At 34.6% G+C, this 25,579-nt stretch overlaps 1 protein-coding gene and 1 long non-coding RNA gene across 9 annotated transcripts; one reads left to right on the top strand and one right to left on the bottom strand.

Moving 5' to 3' along the window:
• Positions 1–282: 282 nt before the first annotated feature.
• Positions 283–5,478, bottom strand: LOC121174279 (uncharacterized). The gene is made up of 3 exons (XR_005890258.1): positions 5,347–5,478; positions 2,144–2,299; positions 283–380 (listed from the first exon to the last, which is right to left on the bottom strand). It is a non-coding gene; the product is annotated as an uncharacterized lncRNA (long non-coding RNA).
• LOC112997634 (lysine-specific demethylase JMJ25) lies at positions 4,994–25,579 on the top strand. 8 transcript variants are annotated; one of them, XM_041013208.1, is made up of 15 exons: positions 5,295–5,436; positions 5,593–6,769; positions 6,879–6,997; positions 7,465–7,564; positions 7,648–7,786; positions 8,275–8,338; positions 8,427–9,186; positions 10,126–10,455; positions 10,970–11,461; positions 11,942–12,014; positions 12,101–12,186; positions 12,654–12,773; positions 20,093–20,261; positions 25,040–25,098; positions 25,342–25,579. In XM_041013208.1, the coding sequence occupies exons 2-14, from the start codon at positions 5,735–5,737 to the stop codon at positions 25,078–25,080; spliced, it is 3,528 nt and encodes a 1,175-aa protein (XP_040869142.1). In that variant the 5' UTR covers positions 5,295–5,436; positions 5,593–5,734; the 3' UTR covers positions 25,081–25,098; positions 25,342–25,579. The 8 variants fall into 8 exon arrangements, 7 of the variants coding, with proteins under 7 accessions (XP_040869143.1, XP_040869141.1, XP_040869142.1 ...); XM_041013209.1 differs by having other exon boundaries at positions 4,994–6,769; positions 6,882–6,997; XM_041013207.1 differs by having other exon boundaries at positions 4,994–6,769.

Below are 25,579 nucleotides of genomic sequence, written 5' to 3'. Positions count from 1 at the left end.
ATATATATTAATCTATCCAGATTATTGATATCTTATTTACAATAATCTTATGATCAAGAACGATTTAGATTAAAATTACAACAAACTTATTTCTCATTATCATAATCTCTATTATAATAACAAGTCTTTAATCAAGAACATTATCAAATGGACTATTTAATCAAATAGTGAAATATGACAATGAAAATAAAATGATACTTTATTATTAAAATTAGAATTGATTACATGATGACTTTGATCTTGAGCATACAAATTTATTCCCAATACATAGCTGCCACGAATCCCCAGTTGGCAATAGGTCCCCAAAAGTGAGTTGTTTTGGGACCAGCAGGACTGTTCCAGAATGCTCTGAGGAGGCCATATAATATCGGTGCTACGATCTGATTTGCCATTACAAAAGTGTGAGATGACTTCAACAGGATAGAAATACAATATCAATGTATGTAAAATGCAGATATTTATTTAATTTTAAAACCCAAATAGTGACAATGTAAGACCAGAAAGCAAAATGGTTCACACTTAATAGAAAAGGACCCATGACCATGTATCCTTCTACTTATCGAATAACATCCCATTACATCTAATAGCTATTTCACACTCAAGATTGGGTAAGAAAAAATAAAGCTAAACAATTAACCACTCAATCTGGGAGACGTTTGTGTTAAAGTCTTAACATATATAAGTCCTCTGAATCTCCTATTGATGGTTATCAAAATACTCAAGTAGGTTAGGATAAACCCGTGTCTAAGCACTTATTTATGGAGAAGATTATTTGAACAGGGCATTACCCAAAAAACAAATTTATATGGCACTCTATCTCTCCATCATTTGATTAACGTTGGATATGCTAGAAAAATTAAAATAAAATGAAAGAAAAAAATAAGAAGAAAATGTAAAGTCTTGAATTAAATAACAAATAACAATAGCAAAATAACTTTAATTGGCACAACATGAATCAACAATGCACCATGTCATAAAATAAGCACAAGGAAAAAATAAATTAGGGGAAGAAATAATTAGTCTGAGTTGAAGCGCGTAAACGTTATCCTTAGAGAGAAAACACCCCACTATACTGATAGGAAAATCTGATTGTGTTCCTCTCCCAAGATACAACAACCCGTTGGTTTCGATCGTATGTAGCGAAAGAATCCTCGAACCTTATGAACATCAATGCTCTTGCTCTCAAAAATAAGTTTTTATAAGAGAAAAAAGAGAAAATTTTAGGGAGAAAGAAATCAAATTGTTGTTCTGTTTGTGTGTTTCTGGAGATGATATATATATATATATATATAGGCATAGATCCCTTTATGCAACAACGTTGAAAACCAACTTATAGATATCAGAACAACGTAACGACTTACAGAGATCAAAACAAACGTAACAAATTGCATTTGACCCATTAAAACAAAATCTTAGAAAGATAGAAAATCTAATTTTACGTAACAGATCCTAAAATAAATAGTTTATTTTATAAAAACATAATTAATATCATTAACATATTTTTATAAATTTAAATTATAAAACAAATATTTACTAACATTCCTCCACATAATTTAAAATTTTAATATATATATATATATATATATATATATATATATATATTTTAAAATAATTTGTATAGAAACGTAAGAGAAAGAGCATGTGATATTGTATTTCAGTATAAGGAACCTTCCGGGTTTGAGCCTTGTACATAGTGTTTATGAACTTCCACGCGAGAAAAAATGTAGTGACTTAATTGTCTTGAACTACACATTCTTTAATCGGACTTTAGTACACAACCCCTACAATATTGGAGTTCAATTAGGTTCTAAGTAGTGGTAACGCGTTACACGACCTTGTGCGTGTATTTTGTTTCGTGAGCGTCACTTAGAGATTAACTCATATCTCACAGTGGCGGTCCCACCACTACACTCACTAGGTGAATCCTCAAAAAGTGGTTTGTGACCCCCACCCCTACAATAATTGTCATAAGATTCATTAAGAGGTATTTTATTTTTTTTTTACCAAAAATACACATATATAAATACCTCAACCTTAATATTACCACAATTTATAATACACCTCATCATTGGAATGAGAAATGGAACAACTCCACAAAATTTTATTTTTGTGTACTTTAGTTAACAAGCAACTTCGTTATTACCTGTTGAACTCCATTCATAGGATCACTAATCACACGAAGACGGGTATCCATTGTTGTAACTAAATAATGGGCTCTAGTCTCATTCCCCTCGATGACTCAAGTACTTGTTGACACGTCAATCCTTTTATAAGTGGATCCGCAATATTGTTTTCTAACCTGACAAAGTCAAGAGAAATGACACTATGAGAAATCAAAATTTTTGATAGACTTATGTCTCACTCTTAAGTGTCTTCTTTTTTCATTAAAAATTTTGCGAGTAACTTTAGATATAACAACTTGACTATCACAATGCATTGAAATTGAAAGTATAAGTTTATTCAACAATGACAAATCACATAACAAATTTTTAAGAAACTCAGCCTCACTAGTAGTAGTATCTAAAACAATAATTTATGCTTCCATAGTATAACATGAAATAATAGTTTGTTTAGCAGATTTTCATGATACTGCACCACTAGCTAAAGTAAAAACATATCACTTGTCAATTTTGTTTCATCAGAATTAGAAATCCAATTTGCATCGCTAAACCCTTCAATTACTGCAGGAAAACATGTATAATGAATGCCATAATTAATGATTCCTTTTAAGTATCTAAAAACTCTTTCTAATGTAATCCAATGAGAATGATCAGAATTATTAGTATACCTTTCTAATCTACCAACTACATATGCAATGTCAGGCCTATAGAAGTTTGTCAAATGCAACAAAGAATCAATAATTTGAGAGTATTTATGTGAAGAAATTCCTTTACTCAAATTTTTCTTTAACTTGATGGATGAGTCATAAGAAGTAGACACATGTTTCACATCAAAATAATTAAACTTCTTCAATAGCTTTCAATATAGTGTGATTAGGTTAAAATCATGCCATCATTTTTCTTTATAAGCTTAACACCCAAAATCACATCTACAGGATCAAGGTCTTTCATATAAAAAATTTTAGACAAGAAAGTCTTCACATCATTTATGAAATGCATATTACTACCAAATATCAATATGTCGTTCACATACAAACATAAAATGACACATCCACTGTCATCAAATTGTTTAACATACATAGATTTATGACTATTATTGATTTGAAAACCATATGAAAGAATAATTTGATCAAACTTTTGTGTCATTGCTTTAGAGCTTGTTTCAAACCATATAAAAATTTAACAATTTATTTTTCAAGGAAAAACATTTTCAAAGAAAGTGACATCTCTAGATTTCATAACAATATCATTAGAAATTTCAAACACTTCTAAATTAACAATCAAGAATCTATAAGTAGTACTATGTAAAGAATAGTCAACAAACAATCATTTGTCTTTGGTCCAATTTTTCTTTTCTTATTAATAAGGATATTAACCTTTACTAGATATCCCACACTTTAAGATATTTTAGATTTTGTTTTCTTTTTCTCCATAACCCATAAGGGTTTTTTTTTTCAATTTTTTTATAAGGTACTCTTTTAAGAATATGACATGCAGAATATAAAACTTCACCCAAATGTTCATTTTATTGCTTTGTGTGTTATATTTTTACATGTTTTTTTTTAAACAAGGAGGTACATATATAGAGACAACCAATCACCAATGTGTAGTAACAAAATACTTGCAACAATAGCAATAACGTTAAACAATAGAAATTATAAAAACCAAACGACAAACTTCTTAATTTTAAAGACTTGTAATGTTCACACGAGAATTTGACCAAGTAAAAGATAGCTTCCTAATATAGGAGTGAAAGTAGTGGGATACTTTTAGCTTTTTCATAGAAACTAATTCTAAAAGCATTTTATCTTTAAAAAACATAATTGATAAAAAAAATATATTTTAATTTTAAATTTTAAATTATAAGAAAATATTTTCCACAATCTCCCACTAATTTAAAATTTAAAGAAATGAAATAATATAATAAAAACATTTTTAATGAAGCATAATACATTGCCTTTTCATCCATTAATTTTTCAGGCTTATTAAAAAGGGACTCAATCATATCCATGACAGATATTTTGGTAAAACAGAATGCTACTGCAAGAAAGACTATGCAAGAAGAAAGTAGTTTTTCTCTCTAAGACGGCTAGAAAAATTAAAATAAAATGAAATAAATAAATAACAAGAAAATGCACAGCCTTGAATTAAATAACAAATAATAGTAACAAAATAACTTTAATTGGGAGAACATGAATCAACAATGCACCATATCATAAAATAAGCACAATGAAAAAATAAATTAGGAAAAGAAATAATTAGTTTGAGTTGAAGCGTGTAAACACCATCCTTAGAGAGAAAACACTCCCATTGTAAGAAAATCTGATTGCACTTCTCTTCCAAGATACGGTAACCTGTTGGTTTCGATCGTATGAAGTGAAAAAATTTCCGAACCTTCTGAATACCAATGACTTGCTCTCAAAAAATAAGTTTTTATAGGAGGATGGAGAGAAAATTTTAGGGAGAAGAAATCAAATTGTTGTTTTGTTTGTGTGTTTTCCAAAGAGGAGAGATAGAGATATATATATATATAGGCATAGACCCCTTTATACAACAACAAACAAATTTGACGTTGAAAACTGACTTATAGATATCAAAACAAACTTAAACAACTTACATGTATCAAAACAATCGTAATAAATTGCATTGATCCATTAAAACAAAATCTTAGAAAGATAAAAACTCTAATTTTACATAATAGATTTAAAATAAATAATTTATTTTATAAAAACTGAATTAATATCATTAACATATTTTTATAAATTTTAAATTATAAAACAAATATTTAACAGAATATTGGTAAACCCTTCCTAGAGTTGCCCTTATCAGAAAAAATTTACTAAACGATGACCGGTGAGAGGGCATGCAAAAATTCCATCTAAATGATAATTCTCTTTAAAGGGCAAAACACACATATGAGTATATGACTATGCAATGCCTATACATTTATTTAATTTTCATGAACGAAAGGGGAAAAAATAGTTTTTATTGTGCAATGCCTATTGCCCAAACATTCCGCAAACACAGCATCACGACACTGTTGCAATCCCTTCCAAGATTCCAGCAATTACCAGCCAAGAAAATTGATGCAAACAGACAATGAAGTAATATAATTAAAAAGAGATTTAATTAGGTAAAATGATTACAAGTAATTTAAAGATTATGGGTAAGAGAGATCATGCGAAAGAATGAACGAGTAAAGAGATTTGGGAAGCGCAAGAGATACCTTGAAATAAGACACTTTCCTTGCAGGCTCAAATAGTAGTTCCTTTGAGACTTTCAGACACATCACCCAAAAGGAGAAACATCAATTTTGGTACTTCTTTTCACTACTTTTTCTTGGACACTTCCAACTTATTATTAATTGAATTCGGAAAACATTTCCTCAAATTTAACGTTGGCGCCTGATTTGAAAACCTCCCTCTCACTCCATAATAATCTTGGTACGTGTCGCTTGTGTGTCGTGTAACAGTATATAATCAAGACTCAAGACAGATACAACCAGCTAACTAAACTAGGGTTCACAATTTGTTTTTGCCGAACCTTTTTCACCATCATTTTGGTCTTGTTTTTCTGCCAATACAAACAAACAAAAACTTGATTCTCTCTATTCCATGGCGCCCGGAAGGAAGAAGCGGCAAGGGAACACATCCATTATTCCTGTGGATGCAAACCCCACTCAGCAAAAAGCACAATCTTTGGATATTGATGCTGAGTGTGAGAGTGAGACCAAAAGAATGAAATTTGCTGAGGAAGATGGTGATGGGGCAGGGGGTTCTTCTTCTGTTGTGAAAAAGAAGCGTGGCAGAAAAAGTAAAAAGGAGAAGCAGGACACGGAAAAGATGTTAGAGAGCAATTTGTCGGAGAAGAAAGATACTCAAGGCGAATACCACGGTGAAAATTGTGGAGTAGGAGGGTCTTCTTCTGTTCAAGAAAGTGCGAAAAAGAAACGTGGAAGAAAGAGTAAAAAGGAGAAGGAGGACATGGAAAAGAAGAAGATGGCAGAGGAGAAAGATGCTCAAAACGAAAACCATGGTGAAAATGGTGGAGTAGGAGGTTCTTCTTGTGTTGTAGATGGTGTGCCAAAGAAGCGTGGCAGAAAAAGTAAGAAGGAGAAGGAAGACATGGAAAAAAAGATGTTAGAGGAGAAAGATGCTCAAAACGAAAACCACGGTGAAAATGGTGGAGTAGGAGGTTCTTCTTCTGTTGTAGAAGCTGTGGTAAAGAAGCGAGGTAGAAAGAGTAAAAAGGAGAAGGAAGACATGGAAAGGAAGATATTAGAGGAGAAAGATGCTCAAAACGAAAACCATGGTGAAAATGGTGGAGTAGGAGGTTCTTCTTCTGTTGTAGATGGTGTGCCAAAGAAGCGTGGCAGAAAAAGTAAGAAGGAGAAGGAAGACATGGAAAAAAAGATGTTAGAGGGAAATTTGCTGGAGAAGAAAGATGTTCAAGACGTTAACCATGCCGAAAATGGTGGGGTACCTGATATGAGGCGTGGAAGTAAAAGAAAGATGCTTAAGGAAGATGATGGTGAGTTTGAAATGCCTGTGGATTCTTCAGGAAGTAGCATTCAGAAACAATATAGTCTTAGGGCCCCTAGAGTCAATATAGAAGAGGCAATGCCAAAAATCAACAAGAGAGATCCTAAGGTGACATGATTTACTGTTCAACAAAAAACATGATTGTTTGTTTGAGTTTGGCTTTACTAGGAACATCGTTTAGCTTATATTTGAGGTCATGTTTCTGTTTCTGAATCAGCAGTGGATTGAAGAGGAGTCCTTAATGTGTCATCAATGTCAGAGAAATGATAAAGGCAGGGTTGTGAGGTGCACACGTTGTAAGAGGAAAAGATTTTGTGTACACTGTATAGAAAATTGGTATAACTTAGCATCTCTTTCATTTTCTCTCTCTTCTTTCTATGTCAGTTATAATATCTTGGTATTTTATGTCTTGTTCGGATGGGTAAGATCTATATGAGGTTTCTCTCTGTGTCCCCACTGCATTGGCTGCTACCAATCTGGAGGCGTCTCAACATATTCTTTGTGCTGTAAGATTTTAAACAGATAATCGGAAATAATAATTGAAACAGCAAGTCCATGTAGGAATGCAATGTTCAGTTGTTTACCCATGCTTTTAATAATTTGTATGGGGAGTTTCTAGAAATTACACACGCTAAATTTTATATGCTACTATTTATTATGTTAGGGAGAAAGTCTTAGTTTGTTCAAACAATTGCAAGATCAATACCCTGAAAAGTTTTTGCAAAAATTGCAAGTTTTGGTTTTGAACGATGATAACTTGACCGTGTTATCAATCCTTGATGTTTTTTCTGTGTCTTGTTAAGGTATCCTCATTTGAAAGAGGATTATATTGCTGAGGCATGCCCTGTGTGCCGTGGTAATTGCAACTGCAAAGCATGCTTGAGATCCAATCAACTTATTAAAGTTAGTTCTTTCCTCCTTCTAGATTGGGTTTTCCTGTGTTTTCTGTATTATATATTTGATTGTTACTGTTTGGTTTACTGTAGAAAATGAAGAAAAAAGAAGAAACCAATGAAAATGAGAAGATTGAACTCTCTATGCATTTGTTGCAAGTACTTCTTCCGTATTTAAGGCTGTTGGATGAAGAACAGATGATTGAGAATGAGACAGAAGCCAAGATACGGGGTATTTTTTATCCTTTAGGACTCTTGATTGAGGTTATTAATATGTGAATTGACGTTTCTCTGTAAAGAGATGAATTTGATGCTGAAGCAAAACTAGATTTGATTGGTGCCTGTTTGTTACAACACACATTATGCTACCACAACTAAACCATTGTTTTGAAGTGATGCCATGACTGTTTTATTGTAATTGATAAGCTTTGACCTTTTGAATTGCCTGACTGTTACAACTTACAAGTTGCAACCCATTTCTTATAGTTGTTCCCCCTCTTATTATGTTGTTTGTTTTGTGAATGTTTCTTGGTTTGGTTCCTTAGAATTAATTCTCTCTCTCTCTCTCTCAATCTTGGATCACTTATCTACTTTGAACTATTTTTCTTGTATGCACTGGGACAGCATAACTTATGCTTGTATCTCATGCTTCAGTCTGAGTTCAGTACAAGTTCCATATCTTTTTCATTTTATAATTTGCTTTTGGGATGTGCACTACAGGGCTCTCAGTCTCAGAGCTAAATGTAGCACAGGCAAATTTTGATAAAGATGAGCGTGTGTACTGGTTGGGATGTTTCTCACTTTTTTTTTTTGTTTTCCCCCCCCAGTTATCCTGGTATCTTTAGTTGTTAACTTAACGCTCTCTCTTGTAGTGACAACTGCAAAACGTCAATATTTGATTACCACAGAAGCTGTACAAAATGCTCTTTCGACCTTTGTCTCATCTGTTGTCGCGAGCTTCGAACTGGCCAGCTTGTAGGTGGTGCAGATCCAATTATGTTGGAGTTTGTCTGTCAAGGTCGTGATTACCTGCATGGTGAGGAAAATATAAGTGTAAAACAAAATGAACCAAATGCTGTTGAACAAAATGAACCAAATGCTGTTGCTGAGACTGTAGTTCGTGAGTGGTCAAGATCTGGGTGGCATGCAGAAAGTAATGGTAGCATTCCTTGTCCAAAAGTCAATGATGAATGTAACCATGGTTTTCTTGAACTGAGAAGCATATTAGGTCAACATTTTATCACTGATTTAGTGCATAAAGCAAACGAACTAGCACAAGCATACAAGCTTCAAGATGTAGTTAAGACCCCTGACAACTTCTGTTCGTGTTTGAGGCTTGATAGAAACACAGATGTTAGATATAATAATATGAGGAAGGTTGCTTCTCGTGCAGATTCCAGGGACAACTATTTATACTGTCCTAGGGCTGTAGATCTACAGGATGAGGATTTAAGGCATTTTCAGTGGCATTGGGAAAAGGGGGAGCCTGTCATTGTCAGCAACGTGCTTGCAAAAACATCTGGTTTAAGCTGGGAACCACTTGTCATGTGGCGTGCATTCCGTCAGATGACTAAGACCAAGCATGAACAACATTTGGATGTGAAGGCAATTGATTGCTTAGATTGGTGCGAGGTTTGTTTAATTTCTCAATCTTGAACTTTGAGGGATTTTTGCACAAATTCCATTGCTCACATTCATTCTTGTGAAGCTTATGTTTAGATTGTTTAATGTTGGTACTTATTTTAACTGGAACCACTGTTCTTGAAAATGGCAAATAGAGAATAACTTAATTTTAGCAATTTTATGTTGTTGAATTTCCTACATGTTTCCTGAATTTGGTAACTGCATCTTCTGGATTTAGAGTTGTTTCAGTGCATTTAATATTTCCAATTATTGAATTCCATATAGTTGTCAGAATTGAATGTCCAAGAAATATTTTGGTAAGTACTGAAAAATTACAATTTTTGGCTGGATAGTTCCACTATGAGAAACAATATGCAGATGTTCTGCTGTCTGGGTCATAAAGAGATACCAGTCCAAGGAGGAACGCTTGTCCAACAGAACACACTTTAGGCCCTTGTTGCTTGCTTTATGCTCTCTCCCACCTTTTTCTAGAAAATGGGTACTGTATGAGCTGTTATCATCATCATATTCATCTTCTGAGTCCTAGGTTTTTCTCCCTATCATATCGTATCATCTTAAAAATTTATCTCAATTTCTTCTGTTTGTTGTCCCTGCCCCTTTTTGCTGTTCTTGCTTTTCCTACCCAGATCCTTTCTTGTTGTCTTTGCACTCTGGTTTTCTATTGGTATGTTTGTCTTCTTCTTAGGCTTAGTTACAGCATCTAGCTTATGTTGGGTAAAATGTACATTTTAGGTTTCTTGCTGATATTGAAAATATTATTTTCAAATTGTATTTATTCTGTTTTTCTGTTTTGTAATCAGACTAGAGTAAAACATGTTGCTTTATTTTATTGATTCATGATTCTTTACTGTTTTTACTTGACATGTCTGCTATTCTGTTGCTGCTGATTTCAGCAATTTTTTTATTTGAGTTGTTGGTTAAATGCAGGGAGAAATTAATATCCACCAATTCTTTACTGGGTATACAAAAGTTCGTGAGGATTGGCATAGTTGGCCTCAAATATTGAAATTAAAAGATTGGCCTCCTTCTAATTTATTTGAGGAACGCTTGCCTCGACATTGTGCAGAGTTCATATCTTCCTTGCCCTTCAAGGAATATACTGATCCTCTCAAAGGTTCTCTTAACTTAGCTGTGAAGTTGCCAACAGATTGTCTAAAACCAGACATGGGGCCAAAGACGTATATTGCTTACGGATTTCATCAGGAGCTCGGGCGTGGTGATTCAGTGACTAAGCTCCATTGTGATATGTCTGATGCAGTATGCTCTATTCTTTTCTCTTTCCTGGCCTGTTATTTTCAAATAGAGATTCATATTGGAAGGTGCATTGTTTGTAGGATGTATAAATTGTTGCATTTGATAAGCCATTTTATTTTGCAGTTCGGTTTCTTATCAGCAGATTGTTGCTTAAATTCCATGTCATGGTTATTCTGTTCTGTGCATTGTCTTCAGTCCATAAACTCCTACTTATTGGACAATTTGTTGCCCTGGTTGTTTTAATGATTGATTGATTATTAGAAAAAGTAATCTTGTTATGATTGGTGGGATCATTACATTAGTATCTTTAAGAACTTGAAATGAATGGTGCATTTGGATTAGAGAAAGCTGCAATTAGTGTATGCTTATGCCTGTTTCATAGCTTTTCCTGATCAAATATTTGTTAAGTGTTTTGTTTTAATTGCTGTATGTGGCCCTGAGTGCATGCATCTTAATGAAGAAATTGAAGTATCTTCTTTTTTTTTTTCCTTTTCTTTTAATAATTTGTCTGTTTTAGGTAAATGTGTTGACTCATATTGCTGAAGTGAAATTGGAACCAAAGCATCTCATTGCCATTGAGAAGTTGAAACAAAAGCACTTTGAACAAGACAAAAGGGAGCTACTTGGTGATGATCAAAATAGAGAAACTAGTGTTGACATGCTTAATAATTTGTCTTCTACTATAAATGCTTTGGACAAGCAAAATAGTGTCCAAGTCATGGAACACAAAGGCAAATTATATGATAGGAAAGAAGTTGATCAGTTCCATCAACCCTCTGGTGGTAATGAGATTGCCATTGCTAATGAGGATGGTCTTTCATGTGAATCAGAGCTTAAAGAGGTTGACAAAGTAAAAATAAAGCAAGAAAGTGATATGTTGTCTGGGGGGGATGGTTCAGAAGGTGCTCTCTGGGATATTTTTCGGAGGCAGGATGTACCTAAATTGCAGGAATATCAGAGGAAGCATTTCAGAGAGTTCAGGCATCTCCATTGCTGTCCTTTAAAGCAGGTAATTTAATATTGGATATTCCTTGTCAACTTGAGTCATTAATAAAGCATGGTTCCTACCAAATAGTTTGAGTGCTAGGTTATATTTATAATATTTGGAGATTTTCACACTTATAACATTGGCATTCTTCCATTGCCTTTACTTTCTTCTGATAAAAGTTTCATTAGATATACATGTCACTAGGGATTGGGTGAAGGATAAAGCTGCTATTAAGTAGTTGTGAATAGTTATTTTGAAGATGAGATTAAGTGGTTTTTGTTACTGTGTCCATTCTTTAAACGCAAGCAGCGAAAAACATTATGGTGTTATTACCAGTCCAAAATGCTAATTAATTTTTCAAATAAATGTTTTATGTAATTGGCTTTGACAATTTTGAAGTTTTGATTTGGCAGACAATAATAGATAAACCGTTGGTCTGAGAGTACCTCACTCATTAGACTTTATTTTTTCTTAAATGGGGCATATCCTTTGGTAATGTAGGTTATTCACCCCATCCATGACCAGACCTTCTATCTGACTGTGGAGCATAAGAGGAAGCTTAAGGAGGAGTATGGTTAGTAACACATAATTTGCATATTTTGAATGGGGGTAGGGGTTTGAATTCTGTCTCTGCATTGACAGTTACATATTTTCTTGTAGGAATTGAGCCCTGGACTTTTATTCAGAAGGTAGGAGATGCTGTTTTTGTTCCAGCTGGTTGTCCTCACCAAGTCAGAAATCTGAAGGTAAAATGATCATACATGATGAATTTGTTTCATCTTTATTGTAGGTATGATGTGTCCTTGTTTGCCTAGAAGTGTATAAAATGCCAAGTATTTTATGATTTTAGATGTGGTTCTGACATACTATAATATAATAGTATCTTAGCTGAGTTAGCTCACTTCCTTAAATTAAGCCTAGGTCCTTCATTAGCAAAGCAAGCCTATGAAGGAAGTGAAACCTGCTGATTCATTTAAGTTTTTGGCTCAAGTTTTTTTTTCTTCTGATACATTTAAGTTTGGTTACTTTTGTGTTGTATTTTTTTTTATATATACATTCATTACATTGACACCATGGAGATTTGAATCTATGATTTCTCACAAATTACTCTGCTCCCAAGCCAGTTTACTTTTTGTGGCTTGATTGATTTTATTTAAAGTAATATTTAAAATGTTCTCCATGAAAATCCATGATATATGTCTTTGTTTTCCAGTCATGTATTAAGGTTGCATTGGATTTTGTCTCTCCGGAAAATGTTGGGGAGTGCTTTCGTTTGACAGAGGAATTTCGCACACTTCCAATAAACCACATGTCTTGTGAGGACAAATTGGAGGTATGCCAAACTACTTTTCTTGATTTGATTCTGCCACTTATTTGCTTCTCCATTCTTTTGAGATGTAACATCTCGTTTTTTTGTTAGCCTTTGATGGGCTAAGTTGTTTTAGGAAATTTTGTTCTTTCTCTCTCTATATGGTTTGTTAGCTACAGTGTTATATGTATGGTTTGATAGACCTGAAAGAGGAAATTAGGTCTCAGTGTATTGTTATTGGTGTTTTCAAGGAGGAAACTCCTTGCTAGGGGGAATGCCTGTGTTTGTTAATGTTTGTACTGAAATCTAGTCTTAAATTTTGTTTTTAATACATCAGTAGATCTTTGAACTATTTGAAATTTTTTAATTACGCCCCTAAACTAAAAAATTGTAATGAGTCCTTGCTCTTCTACAAGTTTTGTATTTAGCTCCCTGTAGTGAGTAAAACCACTACAAATTGTTGTTTTTCTGTTGGATTCAAGCTGCCATAAATATACTCAGGGGACTTGATTACAAAAATCATAGAAGATCAAGGCCCTAATTACATTTTTTTTAATTTAGAGATCTAATTAAAAATTTCCAAAAATTTCAGGGACTTACTAATGTATTAAAAAGTTATTTCTGTAATTATTCTGAATTCACTATGTTTATTTCTTGAGTTCAACAATTTTGTTTGACTTGTTGGGTGCCATCGAGAAGGATGAACTCAAAGTGGAAAAAGTGTAGGCGCATGTTGAGGAGATGAATGTTGAGATGCAGAGATCCATTTCTAACCATAAGATGCAAAATATTGGAGATGCTATCCCAAATAGTTGCAAAGATTTGGCTAAGCAAGTTCTAACCATGTTAGAACTAGTCAACAACATAATCAAACATCAAACTTTGATGCTCATTCATCCAGTCTTAAGATTGGGATTCAGATGTATTTACGATAATGAAGACAGTGCAAAAAGTGAATTGCCTTGTTTGGATGGGGTAAATCTGATAGGATGGCTGGCCTGGGCTTAAAAGTTTTCTGAAATTAAAAAGGTTAAACTAGAAGGGAAGGTGTCCGTGTCCTTCATTTGTATTGGAAGGACTGGTGTATGTTAGGTTACGTACTTGAGGACGAGACTATTGGAGATGGCATGCGAGGTATTCTAAGTAGAATTATTAAAGAGGGTTTTTAGTAGCGGAATAGAAAATCCTTATGAACAATAACAACCATGCATCAAATAAAATTTTTGGACAAGTTTGTGTAACAATTTGAAATGTTATTGTCTATTGACTGACATCCCGGAAGATTTGGCTTTGAAGTTTTTATGAATGATTTGAGTGATGTGATCACAAAAAAAATCCACAATATTGGTCCCTGGGGGGGGGGGGGGGGGTAGTATGATGTTGAGTTAAGGAAAAAATTAAATTGGGAGATGGTTTTGCATGAGAACATTGGGTTGGGTCTGATTGCTTGCCTTTTTGTTTACTCCCTCCTGGCTCTATTATAAGAAAAAAAAAACTAATTTCACACTAATTAAGAAAATTAGTTAATATCATTTAATTTTGTTAATCCCACTTAGAAATTAAGTTTCCTTCTCAATTTATCCTTCTTTGGAACTTGATATATTAAGAATAAAAGAGTCATTGGAAACAAAATCTCAATTAAATGAAGGGTATTTTGTAGATGGTCTTATTAAGTATAGTAACATTAGTTGAAATTTCCTTATATTTGAGACCAAAATTTATGGATTTTTTGTTTCTTATATTTGAGATAAGAGGGAGTATAACTTATATTTGAATCCTAATCAAGCATGTAAATCGCATTCTGTATGTTAAGTGTGAAACCAAAGTAGAAATTAGTGGTGACAAAACGGATTGGACCTGTGTGTAAGTATTTTGTTGCATGCTCATTGTGTTTGTTGTTCATGTTATTAACATGATATTCACCTATTAAAAACAAGTTATAATTGCTAGATTCTACCATGCTGAAATCTCCTATAATCTTATAATTGAAAATGATTTGATTTTGTCTATTTAAGAACAAAACGTCTCAGTGCAGCAAGCTTTTGTCCAAAGGATCTTTTGATCTTTGACATGATATCAGAGCTTCAACTCTGAACTGTAGTCAATTCTTGTGCAATTATGTTCTTGCTCTTGGTTGTGTTTTTTGGATCCTATGGATTCTTGTTTTTCTTCAAAAGTGATATTTACTAAAGGAAAAGAATTATGGAGCAACATTGATGGGAGGGATCCAACACCAAATGACATGGAGCAATTAGCTAAGTGGAAAATTGAAGATGCCCTAGTCATGAGCTGAATAATAATTTGAGAACACACAACTACCTATGGACTGAATACTGACATTATTGTTGTTGGTGTCCCTGCAGAGTCTCTCTTTGCTATCAAAAAGGTCCATGCAACCAACAAAAGAAACCAATTCTTCATGAAATTGCAATTTGAATTTGGGGCTATTTAATTTAGTCTCTAACAAACTGTGTTCTTGTGATTTTGTATTATTTATGCTGGAAAAAACAGGTTTTTCTTCTAAGTGGGTTCTCTTGGGATTTTGTATTATATATGCTGGAAAAAACAGGTTTTTGTTCTAAGTGGGTTAAATGGATTGAGGGCTGTTTGAAGTCAGCGTCTATCTCAATTTTGGTGAACGGAAGTCCTACGGAGGAATTTCTCCCCAAAAGGGGTCTTAGACAAGGTGATCCATTGGCACCTTTCTTGTTCAATGTCGTGGCTGAAGGCTTCAATGGGTTGATGAGGAGGGCTGAGGAAGAGAATATTTACAAGAGTTTCAAAGTTGGTACCAATAATGTGAATATTAGCATCCTACAGTATGCTGATGGTACAATCTTTTTTGGGGAGGCAATCACGGAAAATCTAATGGCAGTTAAAATTATCCTTAGATCGTTTGTACTTGCTTCAGGATTAAAAATAAATTTTGCAAATAGTAGCTGTGGTGCTTTCGGTCAATCACAGCAATGGAAGCAACAGGCAGCCACCTTTTTACATTGCGGATTGCTGACGTTCCCATTAGTTTACCTGGGTATACCATTAGGGGCAAATCCAAGGAGAGGTCGGATGTGGGATCCCATCATCCACAAGTGTGAGAGAAAGCTGGCAAAGTGGCAACAGAAACACATTTCCATGGGGGGGAGAGTGACATTAATCAAATCTGTGCTAACATCCATTCCTCTATATTTTTTCTCTTTTTTCAGGGCACTTAAATTAGTGGTGGATAAATTGGTGAGACTGCAGCGAAGGTTTCTTTGGGGAGGAGGGCTTGACCAAAATAAGATCGCATGGATTAGGTGGGACACGGTGACTTCATCCAAGGAAAATGGAGGTCTGGACATCAAGGATATCACCAATTTCAACATAGCATTGCTTGGTAAATGGAGGTGGGGTCTGATGCAAAACAAAGGAGAACTTTGGGCTAGAGTAGTGCAATCTAAGTATGGTGGCTGGCAGGGTATGTTGGCAGCAGATAGACCAGGTTTAGAATCAGTTTGGTGGAGAGACTTGAAGAAGGCCCTCATTCATTCCCCTCAGGGTTAGATTATTAATAGTGGTATGCGGTGGAAGGTGGGCTGTGGGGATCAAACTAAATTTTGGGAGGATAAATGGGTATGTGGGGAGATGTCTCTGGCGGAAAAATGCCCCAGACTGTGTTCAATTTCCTTACAGCAGCAGAGTTTCATCCAACAGATGGGAAGCTACAAAGACAACGGGTGGGAGTGGAATTTTATTTGGAGAAGGCCATGTTTTGATAATGAAATTGATTCAGTAGGTGTCTTCCTCAATGAGATTTAGGATATGACCTTTCCACATCATGGACTTGATGTGTGGGAATGGACTGCTAATCCTATAGGTCATTACACAACAGACAGTGCTTACAAGGTACTGATGGAAGGAGCAGCAGCAGGAACTCAGGAGGACTGTTTTGTCAAATTATGAAGCATAAAGGTTCCAAGCAAAATAGCAATTTTTGTTTGGAGACTTATTAGGGATAGACTTCCGACAAGACACAAGTTGCAGCGAAGGCAAGTGCAGGTTGCTGACATGTCATGCCCATTCTGCAGAGTCAAAGAGGAGAACGCAGGACATCTATTTTTCCATTGTACAAAAATTCAGCCTCTATGGTGGGAAGCTATGTCATGGATAAATCTAAAAGGAGCTGCTCCCCTCACCCCAAAAATGAATTTCAATCAACATATGGGACTTCAAGCTGATGGTGTTAGGAGCAATAGGTGGCAGTGCTGGTGGATGGCCCTAACCTGGTCCATTTGGAAACTAGGAATAGCATAGTGTTCTCTAATGCGTCTTTCGATGCAAACAAATTGTTTGAAGATGCAGTTTTCATTCTTTGGACCTGGCTTAGGAATTATGAGAAAGGCTTCACAGAACATTTTAATCACTGGTCCAGCAATATTAGACAAACTTTTCTGTACCAGTAGAGGTTTCAATTTTAGCTACTAGTTTTGTATTTCTTTGGTTTCTATAGAGTGGTTCCTTCTCAGATTATTTTGTCTGATTATGGAACCATTATCATGGTTACCCCCTTCTGTATTTCAGTACCTCTGGTACTCTTTATATATATATATATAATACATTATCTTTGCTGATAAAAAAAAAAAAAACCGTGTTCTTGTATGCTCTCTAGACATTTGTTTGTAGGGTGTTTTTAAGAAGAGCAACACATGGTCACTCTAGCAACAATGAAACATAAAGTTAACAATAATATTCTTGGTGATGTGGCTTATGTTGTGCAAGGTCAAACCGAGCAAGGATATGTACTAAGCAATGCTATAACTAAAAAGAGTTTGGTCCTATTGCAAAAGATAGTCCATAGAAGTTTTGCAACTATTGCAAGCAGCAACAACATCTCATATCAACTTGCCCTATTGGGTCAAAGAAGTAAGGAACTGCCATACTTCTAATGATGCTCCTATTTCTACCTCAACACTTGTCCCAATCTCAAGTCCTACAAACACAAATGCTCTCACTCCTAAAAGGGTACAACAAATGATACTCTTAGTGGTTATCACTTTTTGCTTTTGAACATCTCAAGGTAATTCTAATTTCATAACTAAACCTTGGTACATTTATTCAGAAGTTTCAAATCACATGACCAATACTATTACATCCCATTTGACCAATGTAAGATGATATGATGGTCACCAGAAAATTCAAATAGCAAATTGAAAATCTCTACCTATTAGGGCTACTGATGATATATCTATTTTTTTTACTGATATTTTTGTCTCTTCGATCTTGTTTGGGGAAAAAAAAAGTTGTTTGCAAAATAAATTGTGTCGGGGACAAATGGAGTGCTTGTAATAACTGGTTATATAAAATTTAACCTTAATCATAATTAACTAGTTTATATAATAACTGGTTAATTAAAAATGGTTATAAAAATTAACCACATAGACTAGTGGTTATTATAACCAAACCATAATTGTTATGGAAAAACTATTAAATAACTGGTTATATACCTTAAAATAATAATTGATTTTGACCTTTAAAAAAGTTTTAACTTTTACATTATTTTTAATTATACATGAAACAATTATTAATGCATAAAATCAATTTTAAAAATATAATAAGTATAATAAAAATATATATTTTTTAACTGATTATATATCCATAACCAGTCATAATCAATTGTATAACAATTTTTTTATAACTGATTCTGGTTTGATTATAATAACCACTTTATATATTGGTTATTAATTAGTTATGGGTGGGCTATTCAAATAACCTAACCATGAACATCCCTGACAACTAGTTTTCATGCATTTGAAGACTAATAGCTTATGATTGTTTCCTAACAACTTTTTTTTTCCTTTCAGCTGTTTTCATACTCTTATTATGTAAAAGCTGGTTTTTATTTTGTATGCATCCAAACGAAATTTTGGTCTCCATAAATCTTATTTTTGTTGGTCAATTGGTAGTGTCAAGTATTCTCATGATGGTTGTGTTGTTTAGGATTGTTGTCAGTATTGATGCAATGATATATTCATAAAACTTATAGTAAATTGAAATTATGGAAACTAATTCTAAAGGATATTGCAAGATATTTTCATATATTCTAACAAGGATCAAGTGCATTGGAAGATATTGAATCATCTTACCGGGAAAGATGCCCCAAAATCCAGACAATACTTTTGGTGCATGGGATGAAGCAGTTGTAGTATTGATGTTGTGGCTGTGGAATTCCATGGTGCCAGAGGTGAGCGATGCTTGCATGTTCATGAAGACCGCCAAAGATGTGTGGGAGAACTGTAAACAAAACTATTCCAAGGTTGGTGATGCTGCTCAAATTTATGAAATTGAGATGAAGATCGCCATTACGAAACAAGGAGACCGATCTGTTAGTGAGTGTGCACAGACTCTGCAAAATCTTTGGCTGGAGTTAGATCATTATGAACAATTTGAAGCAAAATGCACAGAAGATGCTAGTTTACTCAAACGTTACAAAGAGAAGGACATAATCTATAAGTTCTTGATAGGGATAAATAGTGAGTTTGATCTTGTCAGAATTTAGGTGCTAGGAAAGGAGTTATCCTCACTCAATGAAACCATGGATGCCTTCAGAGCAAAAGAAGCACTTAGGGGGGTGATGATGGAGCCTCAATCCACTGAAAGTTCTGCCTTAATTGCACAAAAGGAAAAGAAGATTGATCAATGGTAGACCAGTCAACCTAGAGGTGTAGCCCCCAAGATGGAGATCGACAAAGGAGAGAACAAGGATTCTCTATGGTGTACCTTTTGTAAGAAGCCAAGACACACCCAAGACAAATGCTAGAAACTTCATGGTAAGCCTCCAAATCAGAACCAAAATTGGACCACCAAAGGTACTCAACAAGGAGAACCAGCACAAGCCCACCTGGGTCAGTAAGGTGTTACAGCAGGCAGTTCTTCCAGACCCCTTATAGATTACAATGCAGAAGAAATTAAAAAAATTGAGGGAATTCCTAGAGACTTTAGTCAAACCCATAAACATAGGTAGTTCTTCCTTGGCATTCTCAGGTACTTCCTAAGCCTATGCTTTTAGTGTTCTACAATTTATTGCACAAGGGACATGTGTTAATTTTGGAGCAATGGATCACTTGACCCATTCCTCTACTGAATTTATCTCTTATAGACCTTGTCCCAGCAATAAAAAAATTGTAATTGCAGATGACACATTTATTACAGTTGTTGGAAAGGGACACATTCTCCTAAGTTAGGATTTAATTTTGAGAGATGTTTTACATGTGTCCAAATTATCTGCCAAACTACTTTTTATTCATAAACTTACAATGGATTTACAATGTTTAGTGACATTTTCTGTCACACTTTGCAAATTTCAGGATCAGGGAACAGGAAAGATGATTGGACTTGTTAGGGAGCAAAATGGGCTCTACCTTCTTGAGGAAGCTCGTGGGATATGTAGTACTAAGATTCAACTTCCATTGTCTTTGATGTCAGAGTCACTTCCTTCCCATAATAAAGACATCTGGTTGTGTCACTATCATTTAGGTCACCCTTCATTTAATACTCTAAAAATTGTTTCCTAGCTTGTTTTAAGGACTAGACATTGGAGTATTCCATTGTGATGATTTTGAATTTGCAAAACACAAACATGTTAGCTTTCCTATAAGTAATAAAAGAATGTTAGTTCCTTTTTTCCTTGGTACATAGTGATGTTTGGGGTCCATCCAACATTCAAAATATATCTGGGGTTGGCTGGTTTGTCATTTTTATTGATGATTGTACTCGGGTATCTATGGTGTATCTCTTGAAGTAGAAAAGCAAAGTCAGTCAACTATTCCAACTTTGTTTTCAGATGATAAAAAATCAGTTTGGGACAGCCATTAAACGATTCCATTCTGATAATGCCAAGATTATTTTAACCAAACATTGTCTTCTTCAATGAACATGGAATTGTTCATGAATCATCGCGTGTCCACACCCCACAACAAAATGGGGTGGCTGAATGGTAAATTGGGCATCTCCTAGCTGTTACCCGCGCATCTTTATTCCACACAAACGTTCCAAAATAGTATTGGGGGAGACTGTCCTTACTGTTGCCTACTTGGTTAATCGTTTACCCTCTCAGACTCTTCAAAACAGCAGCCCCATTCATCTGTTCTCCAAGTTTTACCCACACTTTAAAACTTCAAATGACCTTGTTCTTAAAATCTTTGGGTGTGTGTCCTTTGTCCACGTTCATTCTCCTTATCGAGGAAAGCTTGATTCTCGAGCTATCAAATGCATATTTGTTGGTTACTCTCCTACCCAAAAGGGATACAAGTGTTATCATCCTGCCACAAAAAAGGTCTTTGTGTCTATTGATGTCACTTTTGTTGAAATTGAATGTTTCTTTTCCCAACCTTATCTTTAGGGGGAGAACTCATGCATGGAAGATAAGGATGATCTGTTCAAGAATCTTTCATTCATCTTCTCAAGTGAATCCAATATACTTGAGTCAAGTACTATATACATTTCTTCCAATTTTATACACACTTCCCCTGCCCTTGCTTTGAGTCCAAAGACAACTGAAACACAGACTCCAAGTACTGCGTGTCCACTACAAGTTTACACACGAAGGGTAAAACCTATTATCCAACCTGTGCAAGATTCTGAACTAATACCTAAAATTGAAACTAATGAGATTGTCTTGAAAGAGCATAATATACTCCTTGAAACTGAAACTGATGGTATTCGTTTTGGAGGAGTAGAATATGCCCACTAATGCTGAGGATTTTCTGATTGCAATGAGGGAGTTAGAACATGTACACCGAGACCAAGGTATGCATTGTCTCACTTCATGTCCTATGATAAACTATCTAGCAATCATAGAAGTTTTCTTACTCATTTAAACACTATCACTATCCCAAAAATTGCTAATGAAGCACTGGATAGCAAAGAGTGGAGAGAAGCTATGAAAGTTGAAATGGATGCACTAGAGAAAAATGAAACTTGGGAGTTGGTAGAACTTCCTAAAGAAAAGAAACTTGTTGGTTGTAAGTGGGTATTCACTGTTAAATATAAGGTAAATGGGACACTAGAAAGGTATAAGACAAGGTTAGTAGCTAATGGGTATACTCAAATATATGGGATTGACTACCTTGAGACTTTTTCTCCTGTTGCAAAAATGAACACCATTAGAATATTGTTATCTCTAGCAGCTAACTATGGATGGAGTTTGCAGCAATTTGATGTCAATTTTTTTTTCCTACATGGCAACCTTGAAGAAATTTACATGGAGGTCCCACCTGGGTTTAACTTTGAGAAAGGAAAGGTTTGTAAGCTAAGGAAGACTCTCTATGGATTGAAACATTTCCTTAGGGCCTAGTTTGGCAGGTTTGCTACAGTGATGAAGGCAATGAGGTATAAACAAAGTCAAGGAGATCACACTATGTTCATTAAGCATTCAACTTCAAGGGGAGTTACTACACTAATTGTCTATGTGGATGATATACTTGTAACAGGGAATGACTAAGCAAAAATAGACATCCTAAAAGGGTGTTTCATAAGAGAGTTTGAGATTAAAGAGACAGACAGATTAAAATACTTTCTTGGCCTTGAGGAGGCACATTCTCGTCATGGTATTTTCATCTCTCAAGAGAAATATGTGTTGGATTTATTATCTAAAATTGGTAAATTGGGATGCAAACCAGTAGAAACTCATATTGAGCAAAATCACATACTAAGTGAATATGTTGAAGATGTAACCGTGGACAGAGATTCCTACCAAAAATTGGTTGGAAAATTAATCTATTTGTCTCATACCAGGTCAGACATAGCTTATGCAGTGGGAGTGGTAAGTCAGTTCATGCATAATCCCAAAGAAAATCATCTTAGAGTTGTTTATCGCATTTTGTAGTACTTGAAAGGTACTCCTGAAAAGGGAATTTTATTTAAAAAAGGGGAGGAAATGACTTTGGAAGCCTATACAGATGCTGACTACACTGAATCTATAGATGACAGAAGATCCACTTCCGGATATTGAACTTTTCTTGGAGGAAACTTAGTAACTTGGAGGAGCAAAAAACAAAATGTTGTTGCAAGGTCAAGTGCAAAAGCAGAATTTCAGGCTATGGCCATAGGAATTTGTGAGCTCCTATGGCTGAAAATAATTATAGATGACCTAAAGATAGAGTGGAATGGGCCTATGAAGCTATACTGTGATAATAAGTCAGCAATAAACATTGCACATAATCTAATGCAACATGATAGGACCAAGCATGTTGAAGTAGACAAACACTTCATAAAGGAAAAGTTGGATAATGGGACAATTTGTACACCATTTGTATCAACAAGAAATCAGCTAGCAAATGTTCTAACAAAAGGATTAAGTGGCTCTACATTTCAATCTATTGTTAGGAAGTTGGGAATGGATAACATCCATTCACCAACTTGAGGGGGAGTGTCAGAATTCCACTGTAAATTTTATTTCCTTTTATAGATAGGATTTAAATCCCATAATTAGGAGATTTGATTAGCTGCATATTTTGTATTTATGACCAGGAATCATTGACCCTTAATTATAGGAATTGGCAGTGGGTACAATGATGAGCATTAGTTTAGGAGTTTTCTTTTTTAGATTATCTTGTATTCTATTTAAGAGCACATGCTCTTCTATCAATAAGATTAGAAAATTATGCTTTCACAACATACATCGTTTCTTGAGTTGTGATGTGGTAGTAATAGTTCTTTGCGATGGCATGGTTCAGCTTGGGAAGATGGAAAAGTTAAGGGAGAACCAAATCAAAGGAGACCATGGCAACAAGGAACTGTTTGAAGGGATTTTGTGGATTTCGGCACATGCATTCTCTTGGATGAATGGATTTAACCTGAAGAAGGAAAGAAGAGGAGAAAGAAAAAACGAAGGGTGAAGTGGGAAAGAAAGGGCAAAAACTCAAAAGGATAAAAAAAAAGAGAAAATCTCAACCATCAATTAAAAAAAGAGACCTAATGGTTGAAAACTCTTTCTCACAGTAGGATACTTGTTTTAATGTTGTATGCTAACCTTCGTCTAATACTATGTTTGTCCAAATCCAAAAGTGTTGTCTGTTGAATTGAACTTAGTTGTTTACACCTGTAGACTGACAAGCGCTATTGTCAACTACTAGGACATTGAACAATTCACTCTGGTAATTATGATATATCCCCGATCCTTTATACAAGAAACAAATAACTAATTCGTCAAGACCAAAAAAATAATTAAGTTAAATTTAATTAATAATGTCATGAATTTTAGTTTTATTTCAAAAATGCCCTTTTAATGAATTAGTTCAAGTAATGGTTACATTAATGATACTACACGTCCATCAATAGTGTAACTTGTATTACTAATAGACCTATAAATGCATGAGAAATGAGTGGGTGCCTTATTAATAGATTTCACAAAAAATGAATGGTATAAAATAAAGATAAATGTTAATCAATATTCTTAGATCACTAGTTAAAGAGTTTAATGTGGAAATTTTTTTATTGGAAGATGAAACTTTTCATTGTCCATGATTTTTTTTTGCTCTTCTATAATTTTCACATTAAATGTTTTTCCCTTTTGGTTCTTTAACCAGTGCCCTCAGGACATTGGTTAGCAAGATTCTAAAATAAAAATAGCAATTAATGCATCTCAAAATGAGTCTATGTTTCTTATAATGAGGACCAAAAAGGAGTACTCATTTGTTTCTTATAAAAAGGAGTGGAGGGAGTATATTTAAAAAATGATGTGATAAAGTTAATTTGTTGGGTAAGATTTGCATTTCATAAATGGGCGGGTGCATAATGTCGGAAGTACTCAAACACATGGTCAATGGTAAATGCATAAACTGTCTTCTGCCCACTTAAAACTGTGTTTTACTACTGGCCAAATACTTTCCTGCAAAGCTCTAATAACTGGGTTTGTTGAACCCGTTTTGATCCTTAAAAAATGTAAGTATTCTGTTTGGTACTGTCAACTTTAGCTTTCATGTTGGTCTTTCAAATTCAATGTCCTTTTGACGTCATATTGTTCTGAAGGACTGTTTAGGGCAGCGGAAATCAGTTTTTACACTTTGACTTTAATGCCTGTGGCTAGGAGAGACCAAATTGTGAGCTATTTTCTATGGCTTATGATTGGTGTAGTTCCTGCTTATTAAATGTGGTTCTGAGAAGTAACAAACTTGATGCGTTCTAGAATTAATTTATTGAAATAGTAAGACCTAAACATGGCACTGCAAGCAGTTGTTTTATGTTTGCGTGTCAACAGTCTTGTTCTGTGATTTTATGTAGCCTTTCCCTCTTGATTGCTGTTTCTGAAACAGGTGAAGAAGATGACAATATATGCTATGCAAGACGTGATTGAAAAATTGGAGGAAGCAAGGTTAGTAATTGCAAACTTCAAGCCCTTTGGGAATGAACTGTGTTACTTGCATTTGCTGAATACGTTGTTTACTTTGTAGTTTTTTTTTTTTTGAAGAGGAAAAAGACAACCAAATCGTTGTTTACTTTGTAGTAAAGGCGTTGTTAGATTTTGTCTTATGTACTGTGCTCATTTTGATTATGCTCTTTAGGGTTTTGATTCAATTATCATTTGTGAAATTGATGATTGTTATTCAATTTACAGGTCCGGGAAAACCAAGGTTTCAGAGTAAATATTATCTGTAACAGATCATAGCCAATTGGAATTGTAAATTTTTTGAGCAATTAGCTTATTTCAGGTGTGATGATGTTGGGTTCTATGTATTGTGACTGTAAGAATGGTTCTATATTTTTGTTTTGCAACCACACCTGGAAGGGTATACATGTAATTGCCACGTAGTTTACTTTTTTTGAGCTTCTGAATAGAGGTGTTGACAATCGAA

This window comes from Glycine max, chromosome 20 (assembly GCF_000004515.6).
Source record: "Glycine max cultivar Williams 82 chromosome 20, Glycine_max_v4.0, whole genome shotgun sequence".
In the NCBI taxonomy this organism is placed as follows: Eukaryota; Viridiplantae; Streptophyta; class Magnoliopsida; order Fabales; family Fabaceae; genus Glycine; species Glycine max.
The sequence above is the reverse complement of the archived record's forward strand: the minus strand, read 5'-3'. Positions and strand labels throughout refer to the sequence as shown.